Source organism: Rosa chinensis, chromosome 4 (genome assembly GCF_002994745.2).
Source record: "Rosa chinensis cultivar Old Blush chromosome 4, RchiOBHm-V2, whole genome shotgun sequence".
In the NCBI taxonomy this organism is placed as follows: domain Eukaryota; kingdom Viridiplantae; phylum Streptophyta; class Magnoliopsida; order Rosales; family Rosaceae; genus Rosa; species Rosa chinensis.
In genome coordinates this window covers 10,363,999-10,387,919 of record NC_037091.1, presented here as the reverse complement: position 1 = coordinate 10,387,919, position 23,921 = coordinate 10,363,999, and the positions used below count along the sequence as shown (strand labels likewise).

At 37.2% G+C, this 23,921-nt stretch overlaps 3 protein-coding genes across 3 annotated transcripts; 2 read left to right on the top strand and 1 right to left on the bottom strand.

Annotated features, from left to right (window-relative positions):
• Positions 1-5,476: 5,476 nt before the first annotated feature.
• Positions 5,477-6,462, top strand: LOC112200886 (thaumatin-like protein 1). Its single transcript, XM_024341896.2, has 2 exons — positions 5,477-5,572; positions 5,727-6,462. The coding sequence occupies exons 1-2, from the start codon at positions 5,518-5,520 to the stop codon at positions 6,404-6,406; spliced, it is 735 nt and encodes a 244-aa protein (XP_024197664.1). The 5' UTR covers positions 5,477-5,517; the 3' UTR covers positions 6,407-6,462.
• Positions 6,463-8,454: 1,992 nt separating this feature from the next.
• LOC112198317 (50S ribosomal protein L28, chloroplastic) lies at positions 8,455-9,533 on the bottom strand. The gene is made up of 2 exons (XM_024339420.2): positions 9,237-9,533; positions 8,455-8,872 (listed from the first exon to the last, which is right to left on the bottom strand). The coding sequence occupies exons 1-2, from the start codon at positions 9,454-9,456 to the stop codon at positions 8,640-8,642; spliced, it is 453 nt and encodes a 150-aa protein (XP_024195188.1). The 5' UTR covers positions 9,457-9,533; the 3' UTR covers positions 8,455-8,639.
• A 10,419-nt stretch (positions 9,534-19,952) lies between these two features.
• On the top strand, positions 19,953-23,477 carry LOC112195867 (ATP-dependent zinc metalloprotease FTSH 12, chloroplastic-like). Its single transcript, XM_040518642.1, has 7 exons — positions 19,953-20,069; positions 20,230-20,415; positions 21,068-21,252; positions 21,460-21,686; positions 22,351-22,627; positions 23,252-23,329; positions 23,409-23,477. The coding sequence occupies exons 1-5, from the start codon at positions 19,953-19,955 to the stop codon at positions 22,554-22,556; spliced, it is 921 nt and encodes a 306-aa protein (XP_040374576.1). The 3' UTR covers positions 22,557-22,627; positions 23,252-23,329; positions 23,409-23,477.
• The last annotated feature ends 444 nt before the right edge of the window (positions 23,478-23,921 follow it).

Sequence of the window (23,921 nt, the reverse complement as noted above, 5' to 3'; positions counted from 1 at the left end):
AACAAAAACTAGAAGAAAGGAAGAGATGATGGCTAAATGATAGCAGAAAGGATGTCGTTCTTTCTCCTCTTGTGCCACAGAACTTGCATCTAGAGTAGACGTCCCTTCTTTATTGCTTAGGTTAGGAGATTTGCACTTCTTTTCCTTTTAGGATTCAAATAGCTTCTCCTCTAAGATTCCTAATAATTTTCACCCATTAAAAATATGTCATATATCTCTAATAGACAGAGATTAGACAGATCTGGTTGTGCCATGGATGGCTCTTCGAGTTGGGGGTGATGGCGGGTTGTGGCGCTAGCATGATCAGGCTGTGACAGGGATTGGTGTTCGGAATTTGGCTTTTGGCAGTGGCTGGGCTTCCAGTAATGACTGGGAGACAGCTTGCAGAGGCTCGTTGCTAGGTGATGCGTCGACCGGTAGGGTCGCTGCGGACTGGTTACGTGGTAGTAAGGCTTGGTGGCATTGCAGGGTGGCTCGGCGGTGTTGTAGAAGTGGTGGATGCAAGGTAGTTGCACGAAGGCTCATGGCGCTGCAAAAATGGTGGTCGCGGCAACCTTGTGGAAAAAAATTTTGTTTGTTTCTTTTTTCGTATTTCGGGATTTAAAGAAAATTTCCATTTCCACGGTCGCATTGCCCTTTGTCGTTTTTTTTTTAATTATGATCTGCCCTACACAAAAAATTTCGTTTTAGGGCGATATGGTGTTGGCGGTGTAATTCCCATGATCAATACAAAAGTTGAAATTTTTCAAAAAAAAAAAAAAAAAAAATGTCATAGACAAATAATATCAAGTAAAAAAATACATACATGTCTAGCTTTTTACCCGTACATCTGGTTAAAGTTTAAATTGGGTTTGAAGTAATGAAAAATGGGCTACATTTCACCTCTTAAAGTTTAAAATTGGGTTTGAAGCAATGAAAAAGGTCAAGGACAGGCAGGTGGGAAAAGAAAAGGAGTTAGAGTTGAATTTAACTAATTTGCTCACCTTTATGCATAGTGATTAGTGGGATGTTGCTATAATGGTTGATTGATAGTATGAAGTGCTCACTATAAATGTTCCTTAAAGATTAGAGATTAGTCTGTTAGATTGACATTCATGAGTTTTATTTGTATATTGATTTTAAGATACTAATATTCTATGAAAATGCTACTTGAATAGTTTTGAAATGCTACTATTACCATCAAACAAATCTATTATTAGTTTCTCTGTTTTTTTCTAAATAACTGATTTATTGGAAAAAAAAGCTACTAATACTGTTTGACAATACTACTAGTATACTTTGAAAAACTCTATCACTTTCAAATAAGCCTACTGTTCATTTTTGTTAGTTACTCTATGTATTTTCATTCATGTCAAAACAAGAAGCTAATAATCTAGTTGATAGAGTTTTAGATTCATGTGTTTTCATTTACGCCTATCTACTGATCTTTGTCATATCTTTGTTCTTCCAAAAATTCTTTCATTTTTTTGTTGCAGTCAATAGCTCTCTATAACTGTTATAGTGACTTTTCAACATAGTGATAGTAGTTTTTGGTGCTTACGTTAATATATTTTCAAGTTGATGTGAATGGCTTTTCCGTTTTATTTTTGATTGATTTCAAGTTAGTAGCTCTCTATAACTAGTATAGTGGTTTTTCATCTTAGCTTTCTATGCCTATGATAGTATCCTTTAAACTAATTTCAGTAGCTTTTTTGTTTTCAAGTCGTCTTCTGTCAATAGCTTATCAAATTGGAAAATCAGGATTTTTTTTATGAAATTCAATTTTCTTTTTGTTGTGATTTCGTATATCTAGCTTTTTTTGCTTGATATTTTTGTTAGACTATCAACATGGATAATCAGTTGGTTTTGTTACAACTAGTATCTATGTCAGTAGTTTTTTTGATACTGGTCAAGTAGGTTTGTACATGTGTTATAGTAGCTTTATATACTTATGTCAGTAGCTTTTTCATTGCTTGTTTTTAATTATCTAGTTGGTAAGGAGTGCCAAGTTTATGGTGCAACAACACGTTGCTGTTTTTAATTGGCATTTCAAATACTAATATTTTGTTGTATTTTTGTTCTTGGCAAATTTCTTCTCCTTTGCATTTGCAGTAGTAGATTCTGAAAATCATGTGAATTTGGACAGTGAAGCCTTCATTGACCAAGAAATATTCATCCGGCAAACCAAGCAATGTTGAAATGAAGTTTGGTGCTGAAGGTGACAAAATTATGCCTATGGCCAATGTAGTGTGGTAGAGCATCATAACCAAAAACATCAACAGTGTCCAACTGAAAAATGACAGTAGCATTACAACATTGATAGTAGCTTTATACAACTACTGTAATAGATTTTCACAATAATGGCAGTAGCTTTTTACATTTATAAAAATAGCTGTTTACATAGTTATATTATTATTGAACCCTGCATACTTTTTGTTTCATTGAATATGTCAATTGCAGTAGCATTTTTATTTTGGTTGTATCATTTACATTTCCATAGCTTTGTTAGTCGATGAGAATAACTTTCTTAGTCTTTAGGAGTAGTTTTTGTTCTGCTTAGTAATAGTTTTTGTTATGCTTGGTTATTGCTTTAAGCGTTGATGAGAATAACTTTTGGTGATGGTGAGAGTACCTTTTGTTACTATTGAGAGTAGCTTACTGGTGTTGGTGACAGTAGCGTTTGTTTCTGGTGAGAGTAGTTTTGGTATTGATGACATTAGCTTTTGTTTTTAGGGAGCGTAGTTTTTGGTTATGGGGACAGTAGCTTTTGTGACCTCGATGGAGGTCGCCGAAAATCTTACCAGAGTGGATTTTGTTGCTAGTGACAGTATTTTTTGTTGTTAGTGACGGTAAATTTTTGTGATCACTGAAGACCTCGCCAGAAGTCGTCGGAGACCTTGCGGGAGTTAACCGGAAGTTGCTGGAGACCCTAGCTGGAGAGGAGAGAGAATGATTGTATCTTTTTCCTCTAATGAAATTTACGTAAATATGTTGATTTTTGTATCCAAAATTTAATATAATTTTTAATCTAGTGGCCTTATGGGGGAAAAAAATAGTTGGTGGCCCTATGGCTAAAAAACATTTAAAAATGACCTTATATATAATTGGCCCATAACATAGTTATTAATCCGGATAACTACAGATACTATGCTCAGAGACCATAAAATAATTTTTTTCATTTTGAATACGTTTCATTGCATTAGATGATCAGACAAAAAGCCAGAGTCTACATATACTTAAAGATAGAAAAATGGCAAGGTAACAACCAAGCTCCTATCTAAGTACTGCAAACTCATTAGAAGTCAAATTGAGCCCGCTTTTAAAGCGAATCCATAAACAAAGAACAACTCCGTGTCTTTTGAGGAAAAATCATCTTCTAACCCTTCATCCGAGCCAAGCACACAATTGCGATACGAAAAGAAAGCTACTTCCCAGGAAAAAAATAGGAGTAAATTCATCATCTATAAGCCTCTTTCTCCATTCCAACTCGAGATAATTACTAATTCCGTAGAACCATAATCTGAATTACGACTAGTACTTTAGAGACCATAAGACCCAACATCTCCCAAGGAGGTCAAAATCTCGGGCCAGGCCAACGTCAAGCACTAAGTAATAAATGAAGATGTCAAGGTACCCTCCACCCTAGTCCAATTCAGAAAGGAACCAGACCTACTCAAATGGGCACATAGGAGAATGAGCCCTAGGCCCAGACCCAAAGACCCAAACCCAGGTAAAATGGCTAGCAGGAACACTTGCTTGTCTCTACTGCCAACCTGCAACCACCACCGCCACCGCCTTCGGCGGCTAGCCTCTCCGAACAAACATTAACCTTTCTTTCATCAAAGTTGCAGCACAATACCAACCCAACCCACCAACACAAGCACCCAGAGGTAAAACTCTTGTAGTTGAGAACCAGAAACTACCCAACTCTGATCAAACCACCATCGTTGAGACTAAATCAGAGCTCGACCTACCTCAGTCTCTCTCCACGAACCAGGAAGACACCACGCACCGTCCCCAACGCCTCCTCTTCAACCCAAGCGACGAGCCTGAACCAGTTCACACCCCTGTCTCACACGAAGACAACGTCCTCTGCGTGTCCGAAGAACACTAGCTTAATCTGCTTCAGACAACGGGAAACCTCCGTTGCTAGAGCCGGCGGAAAAGATAGGGTCGCTGCCGCCGCTCTCTCTAGAGTTTCTTTGTATAAGTTTTCCCACCCTGTGTTTTTTATTTAAGCTTATTTTACTACAAAGTCTTCCATAATTTGGCCGTGCAACTTATTTGTTTGTTCATTAAACGGAATTAATAACACATGTAATGACCATTTTGGTTAAATGCCATTAATTTTTCTTTATTGAAAGCCATATTTAATATTTGTAGTGACACGCTTATTCTTTAAGAGGGCATCCATCATTTAATCACTTACCATTAACCGATCGATGTTCCGTGAGCTGCCATGTTGAGCTAGCCTAACTAACACTGTAAGGTTATGAGTTCAAATTTCATTGACATCGGGGTAGGGTGGGGAAAAATTGTCGTCCAGAATAAAATAAAATAAAGCGCCTCACAATATGACTCTGTCTATTGTATCCCTTCCTCCACACCAAACTTCTTGATCTTAGAGTATCTTTAGCAATGCTAGCCAGTCTTGAATCAAATTTTAGCCAAAATGTCTAAAAAGTTATTTTGACTAACCACTTTAGAAATACATCTGTATCAGTACCCTCTATTTTTAGCTAATTTTGAGTTTATATTATTTTTTTTTAATGAAGATTAAATGGTTTAAATGTATTTATAAATTACATACTATAACCCAAAATGAATGTTTTAAATTATAGAAAGCCTCATCTCACTCTCTATATTTAGGAGCGAGATAGTTAAAAGTTATAATGGAGAGCCACTTAGAAGTCTGGTGCAACTGCTAAAATATATAAAAAGCTAAACATGCTCTCTAAAATAAATAAGAAGCCTAAATAGACAGTTTACTAAAGATGTTCTTAGATTCTGACATTTAAGTGCTCAAAAAAGAAAAAGAAAAAAGCTCAAGAGAAAAAAGGCTCAGAATTAGTGATAATTAATCAACGTTCACAAAAAAAAAGGTACAACAAATCGATACTTTGGAATACTTTTGGCATAAGAAAATCTGAAAATCTGAAAATCTTGGAATTTGTTTTTCCATTTATTATGGAAGCAGTCTTAATTGAATGCACGTACCTACCACAAAGTCGAACATTTTATTTAGTAGCTAATGAATTAGAGAATCCATATTCGAATCTCAATTCTTGGCTGGAGATTAATTTTCATAAGCATGCATTGGATCTGGATTGTCTTCTCCGGATAAGATTAATTTCCTTTTTTCTTTTCCTTTCTTGAGAGCTACGCCAAGAGAAATACAATTTTATCTACCATACATAATCTTCAATGCTAATACATCTTGTGTACTATAAAAACCATCTCTTGTGTGTTAGTAATCACCGCACAAATTCATCAAAAATCTCATTCAGATCTAAAGATATCAGAGTCCATTTATCAACAATGAAATCTCAAGTTTCATTGCTCTCTCTTTTGGTGGTCTCCATTGTTTCCTCAGGCAAGTACATTTACAACAATCGATCTTAGATAGATTTCAAATTGATTCTTTGTTTTTGGTTGGACTCTCCGCAAATGATTAGGACATTTTTTTATATGTTTGTGAGGCTTAAATTTATAGTTTTTGACCATTATACAAGTTGCATGACGTGCAGGGGCTCAGTCGGCTACATTCACTTTCACGAACAAATGCCCCTTCACAGTTTGGCCCGGAACCCTAACCGGCGGTGGCGGTGCACAACTATCCTCAACCGGGTTCGAGTTAGCAGCCGGTGCCTCCTCAACTCTAGATGTCCCTGCCCCATGGTCCGGCCGCTTCTGGGGCCGGACTCAGTGCTCCACAGACTCATCGGGAAAGTTCACCTGCGCCACCGCAGACTGCGGGTCAGGTCAAGTCGCATGCAACGGCGCTGGTGCAATTCCACCGGCGTCGCTGGTGGAACTGACCCTAGCAGCGAACGGCGGCCAAGACTTCTATGATGTTAGTCTGGTTGATGGCTTCAACGTGCCTATTCAACTGGTTCCACAAGGTGGCTCCGGTGGGTGCAGTGCCACGAGCTGCGCCGCCAATGTCAATTCAGTTTGTCCCGCAGAGTTGGCTGTGAAGGGATCAGATGGCAGTGTGATTGCTTGTAAAAGTGCGTGTTTGGTTTTTAATCAGCCTCAGTACTGTTGCACCGGCGACCATGGTACACCGCAAACCTGCCCTCCGACTGATTATTCGAAGATCTTCAAGAACCAGTGCCCCCAGGCTTATAGTTATGCTTATGATGATAAGTCTAGCACTTTCACATGTAACGGAGGAGCTAATTATGTGATTGCTTTTTGTCCTTGAGCTTATATGAGTGAACGGAACATTATATTTATTGTTCGTTGTTCACCAATAGAATACAAAGGTTGAATCTCAACAAGTAGTTTTTATTTCATTGTCAATCTGAGTGTTCTTAGTTTCGTTTCTTGAGACTTGGTGTCTCTGTTCAATAGTGAATTGCTTCAAATTTGCCAGATTTCAAACGTGTGCGATAATATACAAAACACCTCCTGGGAAAAATTGTCACTCTATTGGATCAGACATGAGGATGGCCTCTATGGTACTATGTAATTCCTCTTGTTCAGAGATTGCTAGAAAAGTAGAGGTACTATTAGCACAACTGCACAGGCAAGAACAATTGCGGCGCGAGTGATTGTGGTCTTGACATTTGCAGGTTTGCACATTTGAGAGATTATAGGACCTCTGTTTCTATGTGAGATGAATGTCGGCCAAATCCACATTCACATGGCAATCAAGTGGCCTTGCAGATGAGCCCTTATGTTCTTGAATCACTATCAGATCCTAATTTTCAATGGAAAGCCAATCTTACGCTGATGGTAAGGGCAGTACTGTTGGTCTAGGATGATAGAAGCTTTCACATTAATTAACCATGGCAATATCCTCCAAGCGTGCCTCTGAGGCATTACTAGCTGTAGGAGAAGCAGGCCATGTTCTGGTACTCACACATGTTTTGCGTACCAGTCAGGTTGCACTTCTTGACTGTGATTCCGTCCACGGGTTCTTCGTTTTGACACAGTACGTCATTCCCAGTTTCAATTTTTGAATCAGTAATGTTGATTAAAGTTGAACGCCCTATATACGGATTCCATTCGTGTTTATGCTGTCTTCGTGTGCAGTAATGTGAACATTGATGTGGAAACTTTTGCTATCAAGTGAAGTTATATCCTTCATTCGAGAATTGTTGAAGCTCAACCTCAGTTTGATTGCAGTATGTTTATATCTTGGCCGTCAAAAGTTCCGCACTCCGATAAGGTGAGCATGTTAATGTTCTTAAAACAACCATAGTTTCTTTTTGAGTAGCTTAGTTGGAGTCTGTCGGAGCCTGCAACTCGCCGTGGACATACATCTCAATAGGAGCCTTGTGAGGACCTTCGTATTTCGCTCCTACTAATATGTCCCATCCGAAACAACAATTTTACTCGCCAACAGTGATGCACATCCCTAGTTTTATGCCTTCCCCGAGGCTCAAGTGTTATCAGATCCATTCTTTGCACAACATGCTACACTTGTCACATTAAAGATTTCAGTGGATTGATCTTAACTTAGCTGCAGATGTTAGCCACAAGAACAACACATTGGAATTTACAGTGGTTCGACTATCCGAAAGTTAGCATGCAGTTGATGTCTTCTTCCTTGTTTGTGAATGTTTACGCTTAGAACAATCATCACAAACAGGAGGAGGCTAGGACAGCCTCTTTTATAGTAATGTGGTTCACAGCAGAACACATGTATGAGCCTTTTGTTGGGCGAAAAATGTTCTTCTAACTAAAGTGTAAAGCCATTGAGGAACCATGTGATCTCGATAAAAAAAAACAAAAAAAGTGTTCTTCATTTCAACTCTTTATTCATTCACTCAACTTAAATTCCATTTCTCAACATTAGAATGTTCCAACTAAAATGTTCCTCATTTCAACTTTTTATTCAGGCTTAAATTCCATTTCTCATCATTAAGATGTTTAAGCCATTTCTGGCTATGCATATTGATATTCTGTATTGGATTAGTGCATTCCTTCACAGAAATTGAGATGTATAATGTAAAACAAACTTTACCGTATCTTCACAAAATATGCATATGCAACTATTTCATGTTAAAAATTTTGCAAAGGCTTGTACAGATGTCATCTAAAGACTAGAGTACATTCTCACTACAGCAATATTCTCAAGCCTTACTATGAAAATTGAATACAACCCTAAAAACGTAGTCTAGGAGAACAATGGCCTTGACACCAGAAAAGAAAAATGGCTGAATATTGTCAGAAAGACCTTATACGGTCCATTTCTCAGGATACTGGTTTGTCATAAAAAAAGAAGGGCAGAAACAGAAGAGAGCATTGCCAACCAGAAAAGCACAACATTACTCAGACTCATTCTCATTCATCATACATACACCAATGAGCAAAAGAGAACTTATAGCTTGCAGAATTAACAACTCACTGATTGTAAGAAACAAAGACAAACAGAACAAAACATAGTGATTAGGAATGCCTTACAAAAGAATCTAATGAATCAAGTGCTATCAACACTTACGAAGATCTATCCCAGCCTTCTTGGCAACGGCTTCCAGTCCATTCTTCTCTATGGTCTTGATTGCTTTGGTTGACAAGCGCAGCTTCAAAAAGCGCTTCCCACCTTCCCACCAAATCCTCTTGTACTGCAGGTTCACAAACTGCAACTTCTTGGTCTTGTGGGCCGAGAAAGAAATCTTGTTTGCCTTGTTTGCTTTCTTCCCAGTAAACGGACAAATTCTACCTGAGATATTGAACCAAATCACAAGCCAAATCAATGCCCACCGTTCTAACAAATAATAAGTTACAATGACAAATCAACGATGAGAGAACAAATGAGACCAAAAGGTGCATAATTTATCTACCCAGCTTTGTCATCAGCCTAAGACTCTTATCAGATAATCTGATAACTAAAACGCTGATTCAGTACAACCCATTGTTTCCATTACATATCTAGAAAGAAAAATGTGCTTACTAATTTTCTCATTGCGCAAAATAGATTAAAAGCTATGAAGTTTCTCAACCCACATTATCCAATATAAGCAAAAGTGTTATCTGAAAACACAAAAATTGAGAAAACATGGGAAACAGGAGGTTAGGGAAATTACGAGCAACAATGGGCTGAAGGCCAGGGAGGGAAGGGGTGAAGATGGGAGTTGGGAGGTGAGACGACACGTCGTAGGAGATTTTGAGGCCACTGAGCTGACTGGTGACGAACCCAATATCGGAAACTGCTTGGGTCTTGGAAGACAATATTCTCTTGGAGGACTCTGCTCCTCGGCGGAAGCATAGACCGGAGAACACAGCCGCGGTTGCGGAAGCTGCCATGGTTGTTTGAGCTTTTTTCACTAGTCTGGAGTTGTTATCTTGTTGCTCTTATCTGTTTGGTTTCTCAAAATGAGTTGCATTGGATTGAAGCCTCTGGTTTTGGAGGGCTAGAGGCTACGGTCTGCGATCTGGGTATGATGGGCCTAACATAGACATTGGGCTTTAGAAAGCTCAAAATCGGAAATCTTTGCTTCTACCGAAGTAATGACGGGATTTTGCGGACTAAATTAATTTTAACTTGAAAAAACGCTGACAAAACTTGAATTTGAGATGAGCTTGGGTTAATTCAAGTGGTGAGGGAGGAATGAAAATTAGATTAAGAGTTTGATTTCCTTTCAATATAACAAAAAAAAAAATAGTGCGTTTCGAGATTATGGCTCTCTTTCAACCATCCCAAAAGAACCTTAGAGCAAGTTCACCCGTTGGGTCACCAGGTCACCAAGTCATCAGGGCAGGAAACTATTCATTGCCACTGGACATTTGCTTCCACCCGTTGGGGTCAGGGTCACCAGTCAATTACTGTTCATCGAATATTTTATTAATTTTTTTAATGTAAATGAGAAATGTATGATGTAAATAAATACTATTTATGAACATTTTGGAAATCCAAGTAAAGAAAATTTGTTGGGTAAACAAATTATATACTCATTTTCCAACCACTCATTTTTTTTTAAAATTCACCGACACTTTTATCATAGGAACAAAAATAATTTCGGAAGTAAAAAAGATTGTTTTTTTGTGAGAGATAAAATAGGAGGTGAGGTATTTATAGGAAATTTTATAATTTTATAATTTTTTTATTTTTCATACCTTTGTAATCTACCTGTTGTAATCTAACTGATTTTTTTTTTTTCACCTTCATTCGTCCTTAAGTATCCACCGTAGGATCATTTTCACATTCAAACCCAACGACCCAGATTTCAAAGCAGCCCAGCTACTTGCTTTTCTGGCCTTCCACGTGCCTCTCCTTCTCTCCTGCCTTTGTGCCACAGTGGAGCCCTGGGTCACGGCCTCAGTCACCAAGTTGACTGAGCAATTGTCCTGGGTCAATTACTATTGGCTTGCCCCAAGCTCGGTGGAAGCAACATTTTGGACTTTTTCCTGACTTGGGTCATGATATGACGTGGTGCCCGGGCAAAAGGAGGCTCGGTGAACTTGCCCTTAGGAAGCATCAAGCATCCAAACGGAGTGGGATTTAGGGTTAGATGCGGTATTTGTGAAGCAGGTGTACGCACGGTGAAAATTTTCTAAAAATTAAATGGCAATCTAAAAATTTTTGGAGAGCTTTAACAAAAACTCCCAAAGAAGTAACCGCCTACTCATATGAGCACACGTGAACTTTCACGGACCAAAGAAAGTATTTGGACTCTCTCTCTCTCTCTCTCTCTCTCTCTCTCTCTCTCTCTCTCTCTATACATTCTTGTAGGAAATCGCTCTGCCGTTGGAAATCACCAAAACCTCTAGATTTTTTTAAGATCTTCTCCTCTACCCAAACCCGAGTATGATATCACGATATTAGAGCTGTCAATTTTGACACGACTCAATTAAACGGCTCAAAACCCTTAAGGAATAAAACAGGTTGAACTCGCATGATCAAAAACAGGTTGACCGCTAGCCAACTCTCCGTGACCCATTTAATTAACAAATAGGCCGATGGTCAACCCGTCAACACGAAGTGAACCCGTATAATCTAATTATGCTATATTTCTTCTTAAAATTTTAGATGTTGGAAGTATTTGACCCTAGGATTGGACAATTTGAATTATTTTTCATTATCATTATTGGATTTAATTATTTATAAATAATTATATATAATTTATATTATTCGTCTTGTGGAGTTTTTAGTGAATTTAATTAATTCATGTATTTTTTTTTTAGTTAGATGGGGTCACAATATTAATTTTTAACGCAAATTACCACTACCTACACTTTTTTTTCATAAATTACCATGAGCAGGCCTGTTTTTATAAATTCCCATGAGCTAGTGTGTAGGGCCCATGCGCAAGGTATTATACATTGCTGTCAGATTTCTTTCATTTTTGAATTATTTATATTGACAAGTAAATTACGAATCTGCCCTTATGGGTTTGATAATGTGAATCAACACTGCTGAATGTCAGTAGCATTATGAAAAAATAATATTTCTAGAAACACTACATTTGAATAATAATTCCAAAAACTATTTATACATATTACAATATGAAACTTGAACACTGCTGAATGTCAGTAGCATTATGAAAAAATAATATTTCTAGAAACAATACATTTGAATAATAATTCCAAAAACTATTTATACATATTACAATATGAAACTTGAACACTATATCATTTATCTCTGGTTTTGCTGCTTTCACATACAAGTTGCTTTGAATTTCACATCTTCTCACGGTGAAGAAGTTTCTCCAGCAGAATTTTCAAGAGTACTGACCCTCAGTAGTATACTAGCCCTATCAGTAGTATACTGACCCCCAGTAGTATATTATGGCCTTCTTGCATTTGCTCACATCAACATTGCTTTCATTAGCTCCATCCTGCAAGTCAACCGGCAACACAGAACATAAGGGATGACAAAATACAAAACTAAAGCATTACACAATACCAACAATCCCATCAGAAACTAACATAAACACAAAACTAAAGCTACTGACCCTCAATACAAAACTAATAATCATACTATAGCTACTGAACACACAATCCGTTATAGCTTACCCGTGCCAAAACCTGTGACAACATGAGGTTGAAGGTACTGACCCTCAGAATTTCTCAACCAAAATTTCTCAGCTAAAACTACAAATTTCTCAACCAAAATTTCTCAGCTAAACCTCTATCATATCGCACCTATCATCACTCTTTCCCTCCAATCTCTACTTCCAATTGCGATCTAAATTTGAGCAGACGACAATCACAAATAACAAGAGATGTCACTTGCACTCTCAATCAAGCAATTCAGTAAAGAATCATCTTTTCACCTAAATCCAAACCCCCTTAAAATCTCATGCTTATTTCCACTATCAGTATGAGCCCACAAATACAATACACGCTAATCTGCTTACTCAAAAAGTCTCTAACTTTTCCAATCCCACAAAAATTCTGCTTACCAGAATCAGATTCAAAACCAAACCCACTAAACCAGCAGCTAAATCCACAAAATTTCCAACAAATCAAGCAAAAACAAACCGAGATCTACAAGGGAATCGCACCAATACACAAATCACTAGAGCAAATCAATTCTGAGAAAGCAAGAAAATTCAAAGATTTGAGGAATTGATGAGCAAACGTACCAACTAGAGTGGTTGGGTTCAGTGGCCCCTGAGATTTGAAAGCTTTGGGCTTTTGCTGATAGAAGAAGCGGGTTTCGGTTTTTTCACAGCCTCGCTTCGCCGCTCACTTGGTCGGTTGCTTCGTCGCCTAGCTTCGTTGGCTGCTTCGCCGCTCACTTGGCCGGCTGCTTCGTCTCCTAGCTTCGCTGCAGCTTCGTCGCCTAGCTTGGCTAGCTGCTTTGCCGCTCACTTGGTCAGCTGCTTCGTCGGAGCTTGGCGGGCTGCTTCGTCGGAGCTTGGCGGGCTGCTTCGTCACCTAGCTTCGCCTGAGCCCTAGATCAATTTAGGGGGGATCTAGATTTTGGGACGGTTTTGATTTTGGGATCTGGATTTTGGATCGGTTCTGATTTTGGGAGAGTGGCATGTTTGGTAATTTTTGTAATATTTGAGTGTTTTTCTTTAGGATGGGCTAACAGGGTGTTGCAATTGTTGGCCGCATGGGATATTAGTTTTAGACTTTGCTATTGGTAATTAATAGTGTCATTTTGTAGTTATTGGTAAAAAGCTCTAATTTTTAATTGAGTCATTTTGTCTAACACGATACGACCTATATATTAAATAGACTAAGTGGGTTGGAAACGGGTAATTATCATTGGCCGCATCAAGAGCAATAAAGACTTCAATCAGATCGCCGTCATCTCCCACATCAGTAATCTCTGCTTCAATATTACACAAATATACCTAGAGCGTCAGCCACAAGTAGTGGCCCAAAACACATCTGCACAACCTAAAATTACCGCGCAACAGCAGAAGACGAAATGCACAGTACTCCACACAATGATACTATAAATTCAAGAAGTGTATTATAGGTAAACAATTACTATTCAGATGGGCGCGCGATTATTTATACTACAAACATATACTAGTACTGATGCAATAGTCTTACACACCACACTTCATATATTGCTTTGGATCAGCTATATATCCATGGAGGTCTCAATTAATTGATTCTTGATCCATGTTCTCACCACCCGCTAGCTGTTCTCGATCGACGGTGGACTTATGCTATGACGGATCATTAATCCACGCTCCTCTCGATGTAGAAGGTTCCACCTTCTCCACCACCACTCTCCACATGGTCGGAATTACGGTAATTCCATTGTAACTTGTACTTGGAAACTAGAGTTTTCAAGTCTTTGGCCGAGAGGACAAACCCTTCTACTTGCGACAGACATTTCACATTTCCGGTCGAGATAGGAAGGGTTGCATATGTTACAGGCATGTCTGGTGATGCCCAACTTAAAAGTACATGTCCATAAACACTGCCATTCTCGAGGGACCCAAGGACCGTTGATGGGGTACCTGTAATTTCTTCAAGAGTACTCCTATCGGTAGTAGTACTAGTTGTGTAGATCACCATAATGCCTTCCAGAACTAAGAGCATGCTATCAAGTGGTTCTCCCATTTTAAAACAATTGTTTTCTCATTGTAGGTCACTGGCTTGAGATAGTCGCTGATCAGTCCCAATGAGAAAGACTTCTTTTTACAGGTTGATTAAATTTATCACAGAGAAAGAATTTCATTGAAGTCATAGGTCATAGAATGAAATATACACGGAAGTCTAAATTAGATAATGCGGCAGGCCTCTATTTGGGATTATATTTCTAAGGGGGGTGTATTGTATTTGGATTTCTGTAGACTTTTTTTAAATGACAGACTTTTTGAAAAGTCCACATACTCTTTAAAAAATTGATAGACTGTTATGGATTTCTTAAAACAATTGATTTTAGCAACAGACTTTTATTGATTAATGAAAATCTATATACTTTATTATGAATGACTTATACATATTTTCTAAGATGTACAAAATATAAAGAAACAAAAACAAAAACCAAAAACAAAAAAAAAATAAAACAAATGCAACCCAAACACTAAACAAAATAATAACTTGTTGTCTCTTCAATGCTCCAATATCTTCTAATAAAAATTTACTCAAATAAATGATTGTTAGTCTGTCTAGTGAGTTTGTTCTCATTCCTAATCTCTCAACAACATAAATATACAATATAGATCACTTGATGTTTATGGTTAATTATTCTTATCAATTTTGTTTTCGCCGATTAACATATATTCTAGCAATATTGGTCAATGTCTTGATCTATAATCAATCAATTGAAATTCAATTGTTCAACCTTTTTTTGAACCATAAGATAAATTCAAATTAATGAGAATAATTAATTAATAAAATAACATTTAGTATAGTTCAAGGTTTAGGGTTAGACCACAATATTTGAGTTTTAAAGTTTCATAAATCATTTTTACTGCTATTAGGATTCGAAGTATCACAATTGAAAAAAAAAAAAAAAAACAAAAATCACATTCAACAACTACAATGAACATGTTGGGTATCAAAAAAGGTTGATATCATAAAAGATTAGAGAAAAGACAAAAAATTAAAAAAGAGAGATGATGAAGAACAAACTTCTTTGTGTGTAGAGAGAATAACTTTGATAGACCTTTTTTTTTTTTTTTAAGAGGAAACTTTGATAGACTTTTTTAAATCTTTGGTCTGGAGGCTGGAAAATCATTGGAGTTTGGTAGGTATAGTTAACACTACAAAGTCCATGATTATCCATGATTTTCTAATTCCATAAGTATGAATGATATTTTGAATACCTCTGTACTTTTATTCATTTTTAAAAGTCCTAATTGAATACTCCTAGATTTTGGTGGAATTCATGAAGTCTTTAAAAATCCTAATTGAATACCTCAAGACTTTCATGGACTATTAAAAGTCTATATTGAATACACCGAGACTTTTAAATTCCATAGATTTCTTTAAAAGTTCCACTAATTCCATATATAATACACCCCCCTAAGAGTGTTTTTGTTATGAAGTGGTTCATGGAAAACAGTTTTTTTTTTTAATTTTTTTTTTTTAAGGGGAATGAATATTCATATATTCTCAAGGCTTTACAGAGACACCACTAAGATATTACATACACTAGAGTCTAAGCTCCCGAAAAACGTTAAACATGGAGAGATCTTTTATAATATATTTAAATTCTTTTTTTTAAGTTTTGGTGTTTCTTTTAGGAAGTACATGTCAAATTGCCCGGGGCAACAAGATCAATAAGTCGGTCAGGAGGCAGTTAAAGATACAAGTTGTTTTTTCTTTACTTAGTTTGTTTGGTTGTTCTCGGTTCTATTAAAACAAAAAGTATTATTAAAATTGAAAAACTAGCATATTGACACGCTGTGCATGCCATTTGACATTTTGTTTTTCAAAATTTTGAAAAATAAATAAAAATTAAAAAATTAAAAAGAAAATATATGGTAACTTCTATGACTAATATCAACCTTGCCTTCTCTTGATAAAGATATTGTTCTTTTGCATGTTAATAAATTATTGGCATAACAGGAAGTTAAAAAATTTAATCATTCAAAGGCTTAATTATATTAGATAATTATTAAAAAAATACTTTTACTTTTTTTTCTTTTCTTTTTTTGTTTGGCCAGTTGTTATCAAAAGCATTTTAGATAGTTTGAAAGTACTATTGCGAATCCAAAAAAGTTGTGAGGAGCATACTCCTTTTAGCATATTCATGCAGAGAGCACGCTTTAGAGATTTCATGGAATTCCAGGGAATTAGAGAGAATAGATTTTCCAAATCAGCATCTTTGTTTTCTCTCATTCTTTTTTTTATATTTGTCATAATTTCTATGTTCATCTTCAACTTCTCAGTATGACTGAATGATAGCTAAATTTAAAGCTATTGATTTTCCTTATTCTCCTGCAAATATGTCAATTGTAATATAGGGAAATAAGGGTCTCCCGCAGAGGATTAAGTTAAACTAAAAGCTTCAACAAAAGTCACAAAACGTGACTGCAGTTCCTACTGAACAACAGTCGAAAAACAAACTAAAATCCTAACCAAAACAACCCAGAAAAATATGAAAATTTACAGAGACGTACTAGACACACAAGGCGTCCAGCACACAAAATTTGGGAATTTTTGGAGTTCGTTTACTATGAGAATAAAATATGTCAAAACAGAGAACAGAAAGAAAAACGAAACTGGAACAGATTTGAGATTGGTTGATATCAATATAATGAAACTAGCTAGGAAGGAAGTATCCACCTCCAACAATCACACACAACACACTTTGTCCAATTTACTACCAATTAACTTAGTTGAAGACACTCAGATTGGCTCGGTACGCTTGAACACAACCTATTACTCTTTCTTACTTTGTACGCTAGGCAGGAAGTGCTCTACACCTAAACTATTCCCAAGCAATGCAACCTAAAGGTAGGCTTATTAGATTAAACATGCAGAGATCATTAAGTTTGAAAAGAGTTTGAGCAATCACTAGGCATCGCAATTAACTTAGAGCCTTGCTAAACCTAGGGTTTTGTTTACTTGCTAGTGAAAACTACCAATTACTTCTCTAGACCATTTGAGGAATCCAGCTATTGATCCAGGCATCAAACAATCAAAGTATTAGAACCCTAGCATGCATACTAAGTAGGCCTCCAAAGCACACAAACATAGAATTCATCAATGAGAAATCGGTAAACAAAACCTCAACTTTATTAATTGGAAAACAAATTGAATGTCAAAGCATGTTATGGATCATGTCTAGGGGCTTCAACTGCCCCCTAACTACTGGAAATTTAGTTACACATAATGGAATCAAAAACACAAAATAATGAAAAAGGGAGGAAGAAGAAGAGAGAGCTGCTGCAGATTGATCTCCTTTTATATGCTTGGAGGTTAGGAAATCCAAAACTTAAAAGAATTAGGGTTCACGTGCTTAGGTGGAGTTTTCCTATTGGCTCTTGAACTTGATGACTTATTCTAACCATTCACATCGTGCCATTTGTCCATCATGAGTCGGAATATGAAGCACAAACTCGTCCTTGGGCTTCTTGGTGTGATTTGGGCCTCGAAACATAAATTCCCGTCCAACCTCAGATTCACGCTCAGCCTGACCTCTTGTACTAAATCGGCCATAACTTCCTCTAGAAAAATGATATTGATGAGCCGTAAAAAGATTCGGAAACTAGACATCCAAGGCTATCCATCAATATAAAGATCATCCTCTGGATCGTTCTGAGTTGGTCTCAGTGCTCTGTCGAAGTTAACTGATCTGCACAGGCAGATTTCCCGATTTTGCTTTTCAATCCCTCTTTTACTTCTTTTCTTCTTCTTTACTCCAAGTTACCTATAAAACAAATAAACAAAGTAAATAACCAGAAAATACACTAAACTAACAAAGAAAGTATGGAGATTAACGCTATTAACATCGCATAAATATGCTCTTATCACTGAACTTCTCAGGGAGTAGGCCTGGGCATAGTCAGGCCGGGTCGGTTTCAGGCCCAAACCGAAGTCAAACCGATCCAATCAGAAATACCATTTTTGACACCGAACACCACATTGTTGCTAGCTGGGCCGAAAATTCGGTTGGGCCGAATTCTGAAATCAGGGCGGGTCGGTTTCGGTTTTATTATGGGCCCAAATTTTCATTTTCAAGCCCAATGTGAAATATTATTTCTAGGCATATTATAGTCAATTTTCAGCCCATAATGACTTTTTCAGTCTATTTTCACTTTCAGTCTTTCACAAACGTGAAAAGAAGCATCACAAAAGCATCACTAACATAGTAACATTACAAACATTATTCAAAATCCAAGAACTCAAACTTGCAAAATCTAAGCATGAATGGATGATATCCTAAAATTTCAACCATAACTCATAACATGATAACATGATAACTCAGCACATCTGCAAATGCATCAATCATCATATTATGTTATCAACATTTCAAACCTGCAAATGCATCACCATCACAGACAAACATGTAGGAAATGATAACCATTTCAAAATTCAAACCTGCAAAAGACTTAGACCCAAATCTAAGCAATTCAAACGAATCAAACCTGCAAATTATCAAACCTAAAATTTTAGACATCACTAACTCACTAAGCAGTTCAAGTTTCCAACATTAGTCTCTCAAGTAAGTTCAAAGCAATGAAGCAAAATAAGTTAAGTTATTACAAACCGAATAGCTAGCATTGTAGGGAAAAAAAAAACATTGCTGCCATCAAATACAGGCCTTCAGCAGCTCAACTCATCATGCCATCATCACAAGCAGTTCATTCCTCAGATGCCACCTGAGTAACCCCTGATTCTAGTTCAAGAAAAAGAAAACAGACACTACACCAATAACTTAAACACACAAACTTTTTGCACAACGAAAAAAAAAATGTGTTGTGTGATGAAGAAAAGTGAATCACACAACACGTTTACAAAATTTGCGTTGTATAAGGTGGTTAAAATTCTGAACTTTTTAGCTAGTAGATCATTGCACAACAGTTATAAGAATAGTTCGTTGTGTGAATGAAGAAAAAAATAGCGGCAGATTTCCCTCTTAGCCTAACTCAAATTTGGCTCTAAATTGGTGCTCCAAAGGACAACAGAATAGTTATATCTATTGTATGAGTGTAGCTTGTAAAATGCCATACAACAGTTTTTGTTTTTGAGTTGTATGATCTAGGAAGATATATTGGGAGGTTTGGATCTGCCTCCAAATGCCGCTCATTTCCCATCGAAACTGAAATTTTGATTGCATATAGCGGGAGCTTCCCCGCCTTGCTGCCTCAGCTCAAATTTAATGTGTGTAGAATCAGACGACAGAACTTCACTCATGTATTGTTTGATTCATGAATACAAAAGAAAAAGAGCAGACTGCTCGGCCTTTGACAACTTAATTAAGTTAAGGCTAGCAACTTTGTTTCCCACTTCATTTATTTCCAATACTTCAAAACACAATGAAAACGCAATTTCTTCATCATTCTTCTTTTCTCCCCGAAACACAAGTACCGTCTTCTTCATCAACAGCCAACCTTCGTCCGACTCAAAAGCAAATCCCTTATTCAATCGAAGCGCTCAATGGATTTCACCTTCTCTCCAGTGAAACCTGCATCCCTCAGATCCCCAATTGTCAACTCCTCAACTGATTCACCACTCCCTCGTACTCCACTGAAACCCTAACTCGCTCTCTCCAACTCATTTGTGAGCCCCTCGTACACCACCGCACTCCAACACAATTCCCGCTTTGTGGCCTTAGCCTATCCTTTTTAGACTGCGCCATTATGTTCATCTCTCTCAGATCTCAACTCCATCCCCTAATTTTTCCCCGGCAGTTATTTCTCTCCCAATTCAGAATAATGGCAAAGCAATCTGAAGCCAGAAATCAGAGAATCTGGCCAGGGCACACCTCATCCAGATCGCCTTCCTCGTCAACCAGTATCTCTCCGATAACAGGCTACATCGAAGCCTGCTTCGTTTTCCAAACTGAAGCCTCCTTGCTCTTCTCCTAGTCTTTGATTCGAGAGGTACCCACTTCTTTTTTCCCAATCAATTTAGATTAAAATCTTAAAAAAAAAAAAATTAAAAAAAATTCTAATTCAAGGTTTTTAATTTTGGGTGTTTAATTTGTTTTAGGTGTCAAAGAGCTTGCTGAGTTTGTCTGAGATTTTGATCAAGTACATAGCATTGAAGGAGCAGAAAGTGTTGGACCATGAGAAGGTTCAGGTGGAGCAAGAGAAAACCAGGGTTCAGAAGTTGTTGAATGGGTTGCAGAACTCGATAAACGTTTACAATGCCAGTGGAAACCCCCAAATCTCCAAAGTTTCGGATTCGGCACCAAAACAAATGCACATGGCTCCTCAATCTCACCTATCTCATGGGTCTTCTACAGGTACAATCCTAACCCCATTTGCTTGTATTTGAGAAAATTTGATTGAATTGAGAATATAGATGATGTTGATTCGGGCATCCGAGAGCTAAAAAGTACCAATTGAACTTTTAGATGCTTCATTTATGCATAAAGAACCTATTTGAACCCATTGATAATCAAATAACAGAATTTTACAAATCTGGAAGTTACTATCTGTCACTTGGTGTCTTGGCTGAGAACTTGAATTTCCATATTACTGGATAGCTGTTGTAGAAGGAAACTGGGTTTGATTTGAAGGAGGTGAATGTGAAGGTGGGGGAGTATTTGGGGCAAGCTAGGGAAGGATTAAAGAGAGGTGGGGCAGAGTTGGAACGGTTTAGGACTGAGTTAGTGCCCGAGTTTATAAGTGGGAATCAGTGGGAAAGATGGAAGGGAAGTTCTTGTATTTAGTTTTAGCTCCTCATTTCGTTGTTGCAATGTGTTAGAAGATAATGGAAGTTATTACAAAGCTTTAGTCTTTTGTTTTGATCAAGTTGTGGCGGGAACTGAGTGTAACTTTCAATTAGTTGATTTACTGATAACACTGTCATTTGTTATTCTCAGGATATCAAGACATGGGAACCTAAAAGAGTTGCTGCATTGGTTTTCTATGTTTTTATTGCCGTAGTTTCGTGCCAAAGAATATATGTAGCAATTCGAGCTCCTATCCAAGATCGCCAGAGGAAAGAGTTGACGGAGGCTTATATGGAGGCAGTGATTCCTGAGCCATCTCCGAGTAATGTTAGCAAGTAATTTGATTCCTCATGTTGTGTGTATTTTCCGTTTTGGTCAGTTTAACTGCATGACATTTCTGCTTAGAATTTGAATATTGCCTTAATATAGACATGGTTTAAACTTTTAAACTAGAAGGAAGAAAGAGGAATAAAGATAGAGAAGTTTAAGGAGCTGTGTTACATTTAATCCCGGTTTTTTTTTTTTTTTAACTTACCTTGCAGGCTTAAGAAGAGTATGTGGAGGAAGACGACGCCCAAAGGCCTGAAAATGAAGAAGTTTGTTGAAGGACCTGATGGAACACTTATCCATGATAGTTCTTATGTGGGAGAGGATGCATGGGATGATGATCCGCAGCTGCCTCAGGACAATGTAAAACAATTTATTGACAGTGATATAAAATTAAATCCAGAAGAAAAGAAGGAATTGAAAGAAGACCTGGGAATTTCTGGTTAGTGTCTGTTTGGAACTTACGTGAAGTATCTTGAGTTGATCCTTACTTTAAACCAACATGGGAAAATTTTATTTTAGGAGTGTCTTATGAAATCGATTCAATGAGGAAGCATATTTCATTATGAATTGTGAAATTTGAACATATCCTGTTCTATTATATGTGTATGTGGCAAAGTTTGTGGTGGTATTAGCTGGAGTCTGAATGATTGCAATTATGATATTGCACCTGTGGGAATTATATTATAGGTAGTGGACAACTTATTGATTTTAATGAGAATTATGTCTTTTAGTAAAAAAGGTTGTGGTTTTTCAAGAAGTTTATTGCCTAAATAGAAACAGAATTCAGTCGGAAAATCTATTTATTTATTGTTATTTTTTTAATTCTGTTTAGGGTGTTGGTCTATAATTTTGTCTGAAACCCCTCTACAAATGAGCAACAATGAATCTCAAGGAATGGTCTCACAGTAATTGGCCGTTTGCGTTTCTCTTCCTGTTTGGTGTAAATCTGCATTCTAAAGATTTCATAGATAACTGCAACTCACTGGTGGTTATTACAGAGACAATATCATGTATTTTCACGGAAATTTGTCTTGGATTTTGTCATCAATAGTGTCTTTGGTTATCTCTACCCTTATGGCCCAATTGTGGCTTTTGCTTTGCAGGTGAAGTTCAAGAGGATACTGGAACATGGCGTGAAAGACTTCAGAAATGGAAGGAGATCCTCCAAAAAGAAAAGTTAGCGGAACAGTTGGACTCTGCAAATTCCAAGTATGTAGTTGAATTTGACATGAAAGAGGTTGAAAACAGTCTTCGCAAGGATGTAGTGGAGAAGGTAACAGAGACACAAGGAAAAGGGCGTTATGGATAGCTAAAAGATGGTGGCTTTATCGTCCCAAACTTCCTTATACATACTTTCTTCAAAAGCTTGACAGCTCTGAGGTAACCTGTTGCTCGCCTTTGTTTTTATCTTTGTTATACACCTTGTAGATTGATCCACTTGTTCCTTGTTGAATGGTGTTGCACTAATTATGAGTTGGTGTTGAACTAAATATGAGCTGGTGTTGCATTAATTATGAGTAATCTCATGCATATACTGCTTTCCATGCAAGAGTTTGTAACATTTGGGCTTCTCTTGTACTTCAGCGAGTGTGTTTAAGCAGCACATGACCTTTCATATTCCATAGTATAGAAGACTAAACATTTTTTTTTCTGGACTAAAATAGTTAAAAATAGTACTGTATGGTGTAGATTTATGAAATGGGATGTGATCATGGCACCTTGCCATATTGCTCAGTAGTAGTTAATACTAGTAGACAAATAAATATGGTACTGTACAAGGAGGCTGAGTAAACTGAGAGACGTGAACTCATTTCCCAACTGCCTGTGAACTTTGTGTATTTTATGCCTCGCTTGGTGGTTCATTGGATGCTGCCATGTCAATTGTCCACATGTCCAAATGAAACAGGAAGCATCATGCATCTAAGACGATTTTTTCTCCATTGTTGGCTAAAAGTGTAAAGGTTTATGTTGGCAGTATCTGATGTTGTGGTTTGTCTTGGACAGGTTGCTGCTGTTGTATTTACAGAAGACCTAAAAAGAATATATGTTACTATGAAAGAAGGTTTTCCATTAGAATATGTTGTAAGTTTCCTCAACTTTTTGACAGACCTGATTCTTATGTCTGACTCATGGATGCTTAATGTCTCTCTGTATATGGTAGGTTGATATCCCCCTACACCCGTATTTGTTTGAGAATATCTCAAGTTCTGGAGCTGAAGTTGATCTTCTTTTCCCTTAGTTTTTCATTTAAATATACCTGCTTGATATTTGGTGTTGGTTGCAGTACATCGAAGAAACAGAAGAACTTGCGACAGAAGAACTTGAGATGAATGGTTTGAGAAACAACAGGCACATTCTGGACATGATTACTGAGGAACTACTAGAGAAGGATTATTGGGTTGGTAAGTTATAAAACGTACTTGTAGGGCATTATCACTATGATATTGATTCTAAAGCAATTACTTTCATATCTCTTGAAATTCTTGCACTGGACTTGTTAGATCTGTAAACTCACAATCTGCGGTTCCCAATTATAGGAGGTTATAGAGATTAGAGAAAATTAAGGACCTTTCTCCAGTCATGTTCGAGGATGTGAGCTATGGAGCTGAATTTGTTCATGTTCCTGACTCTATACCGATCATTCAAACAGCCAAAAAGATGACTCCAACTGATG

Excerpts from the sequence above, each read along its gene's own strand:
- LOC112200886 (XM_024341896.2), top strand. The coding sequence starts at position 5,518 with ATGAAATCTCAAGTTTCATTGCTCTCTCTTTTGGTGGTCTCCATTGTT. Across the intron at positions 5,573-5,726 it reads GGTCTCCATTGTTTCCTCAG|GGGCTCAGTCGGCTACATTC; the intron begins GCAAGTACATTT and ends CATGACGTGCAG.
- LOC112198317 (XM_024339420.2), bottom strand. The coding sequence starts at position 9,456 with ATGGCAGCTTCCGCAACCGCGGCTGTGTTCTCCGGTCTATGCTTCCGC. Across the intron at positions 8,873-9,236 it reads CCTTCAGCCCATTGTTGCTC|GTAGAATTTGTCCGTTTACT; the intron begins GTAATTTCCCTA and ends TCAATATCTCAG.
- LOC112195867 (XM_040518642.1), top strand. The coding sequence starts at position 19,953 with ATGGCAAAGCAATCTGAAGCCAGAAATCAGAGAATCTGGCCAGGGCAC. Across the intron at positions 20,070-20,229 it reads GCTACATCGAAGCCTGCTTC|GTGTCAAAGAGCTTGCTGAG; the intron begins GTTTTCCAAACT and ends AATTTGTTTTAG. Across the intron at positions 20,416-21,067 it reads GAAACCCCCAAATCTCCAAA|GATATCAAGACATGGGAACC; the intron begins GTTTCGGATTCG and ends TGTTATTCTCAG.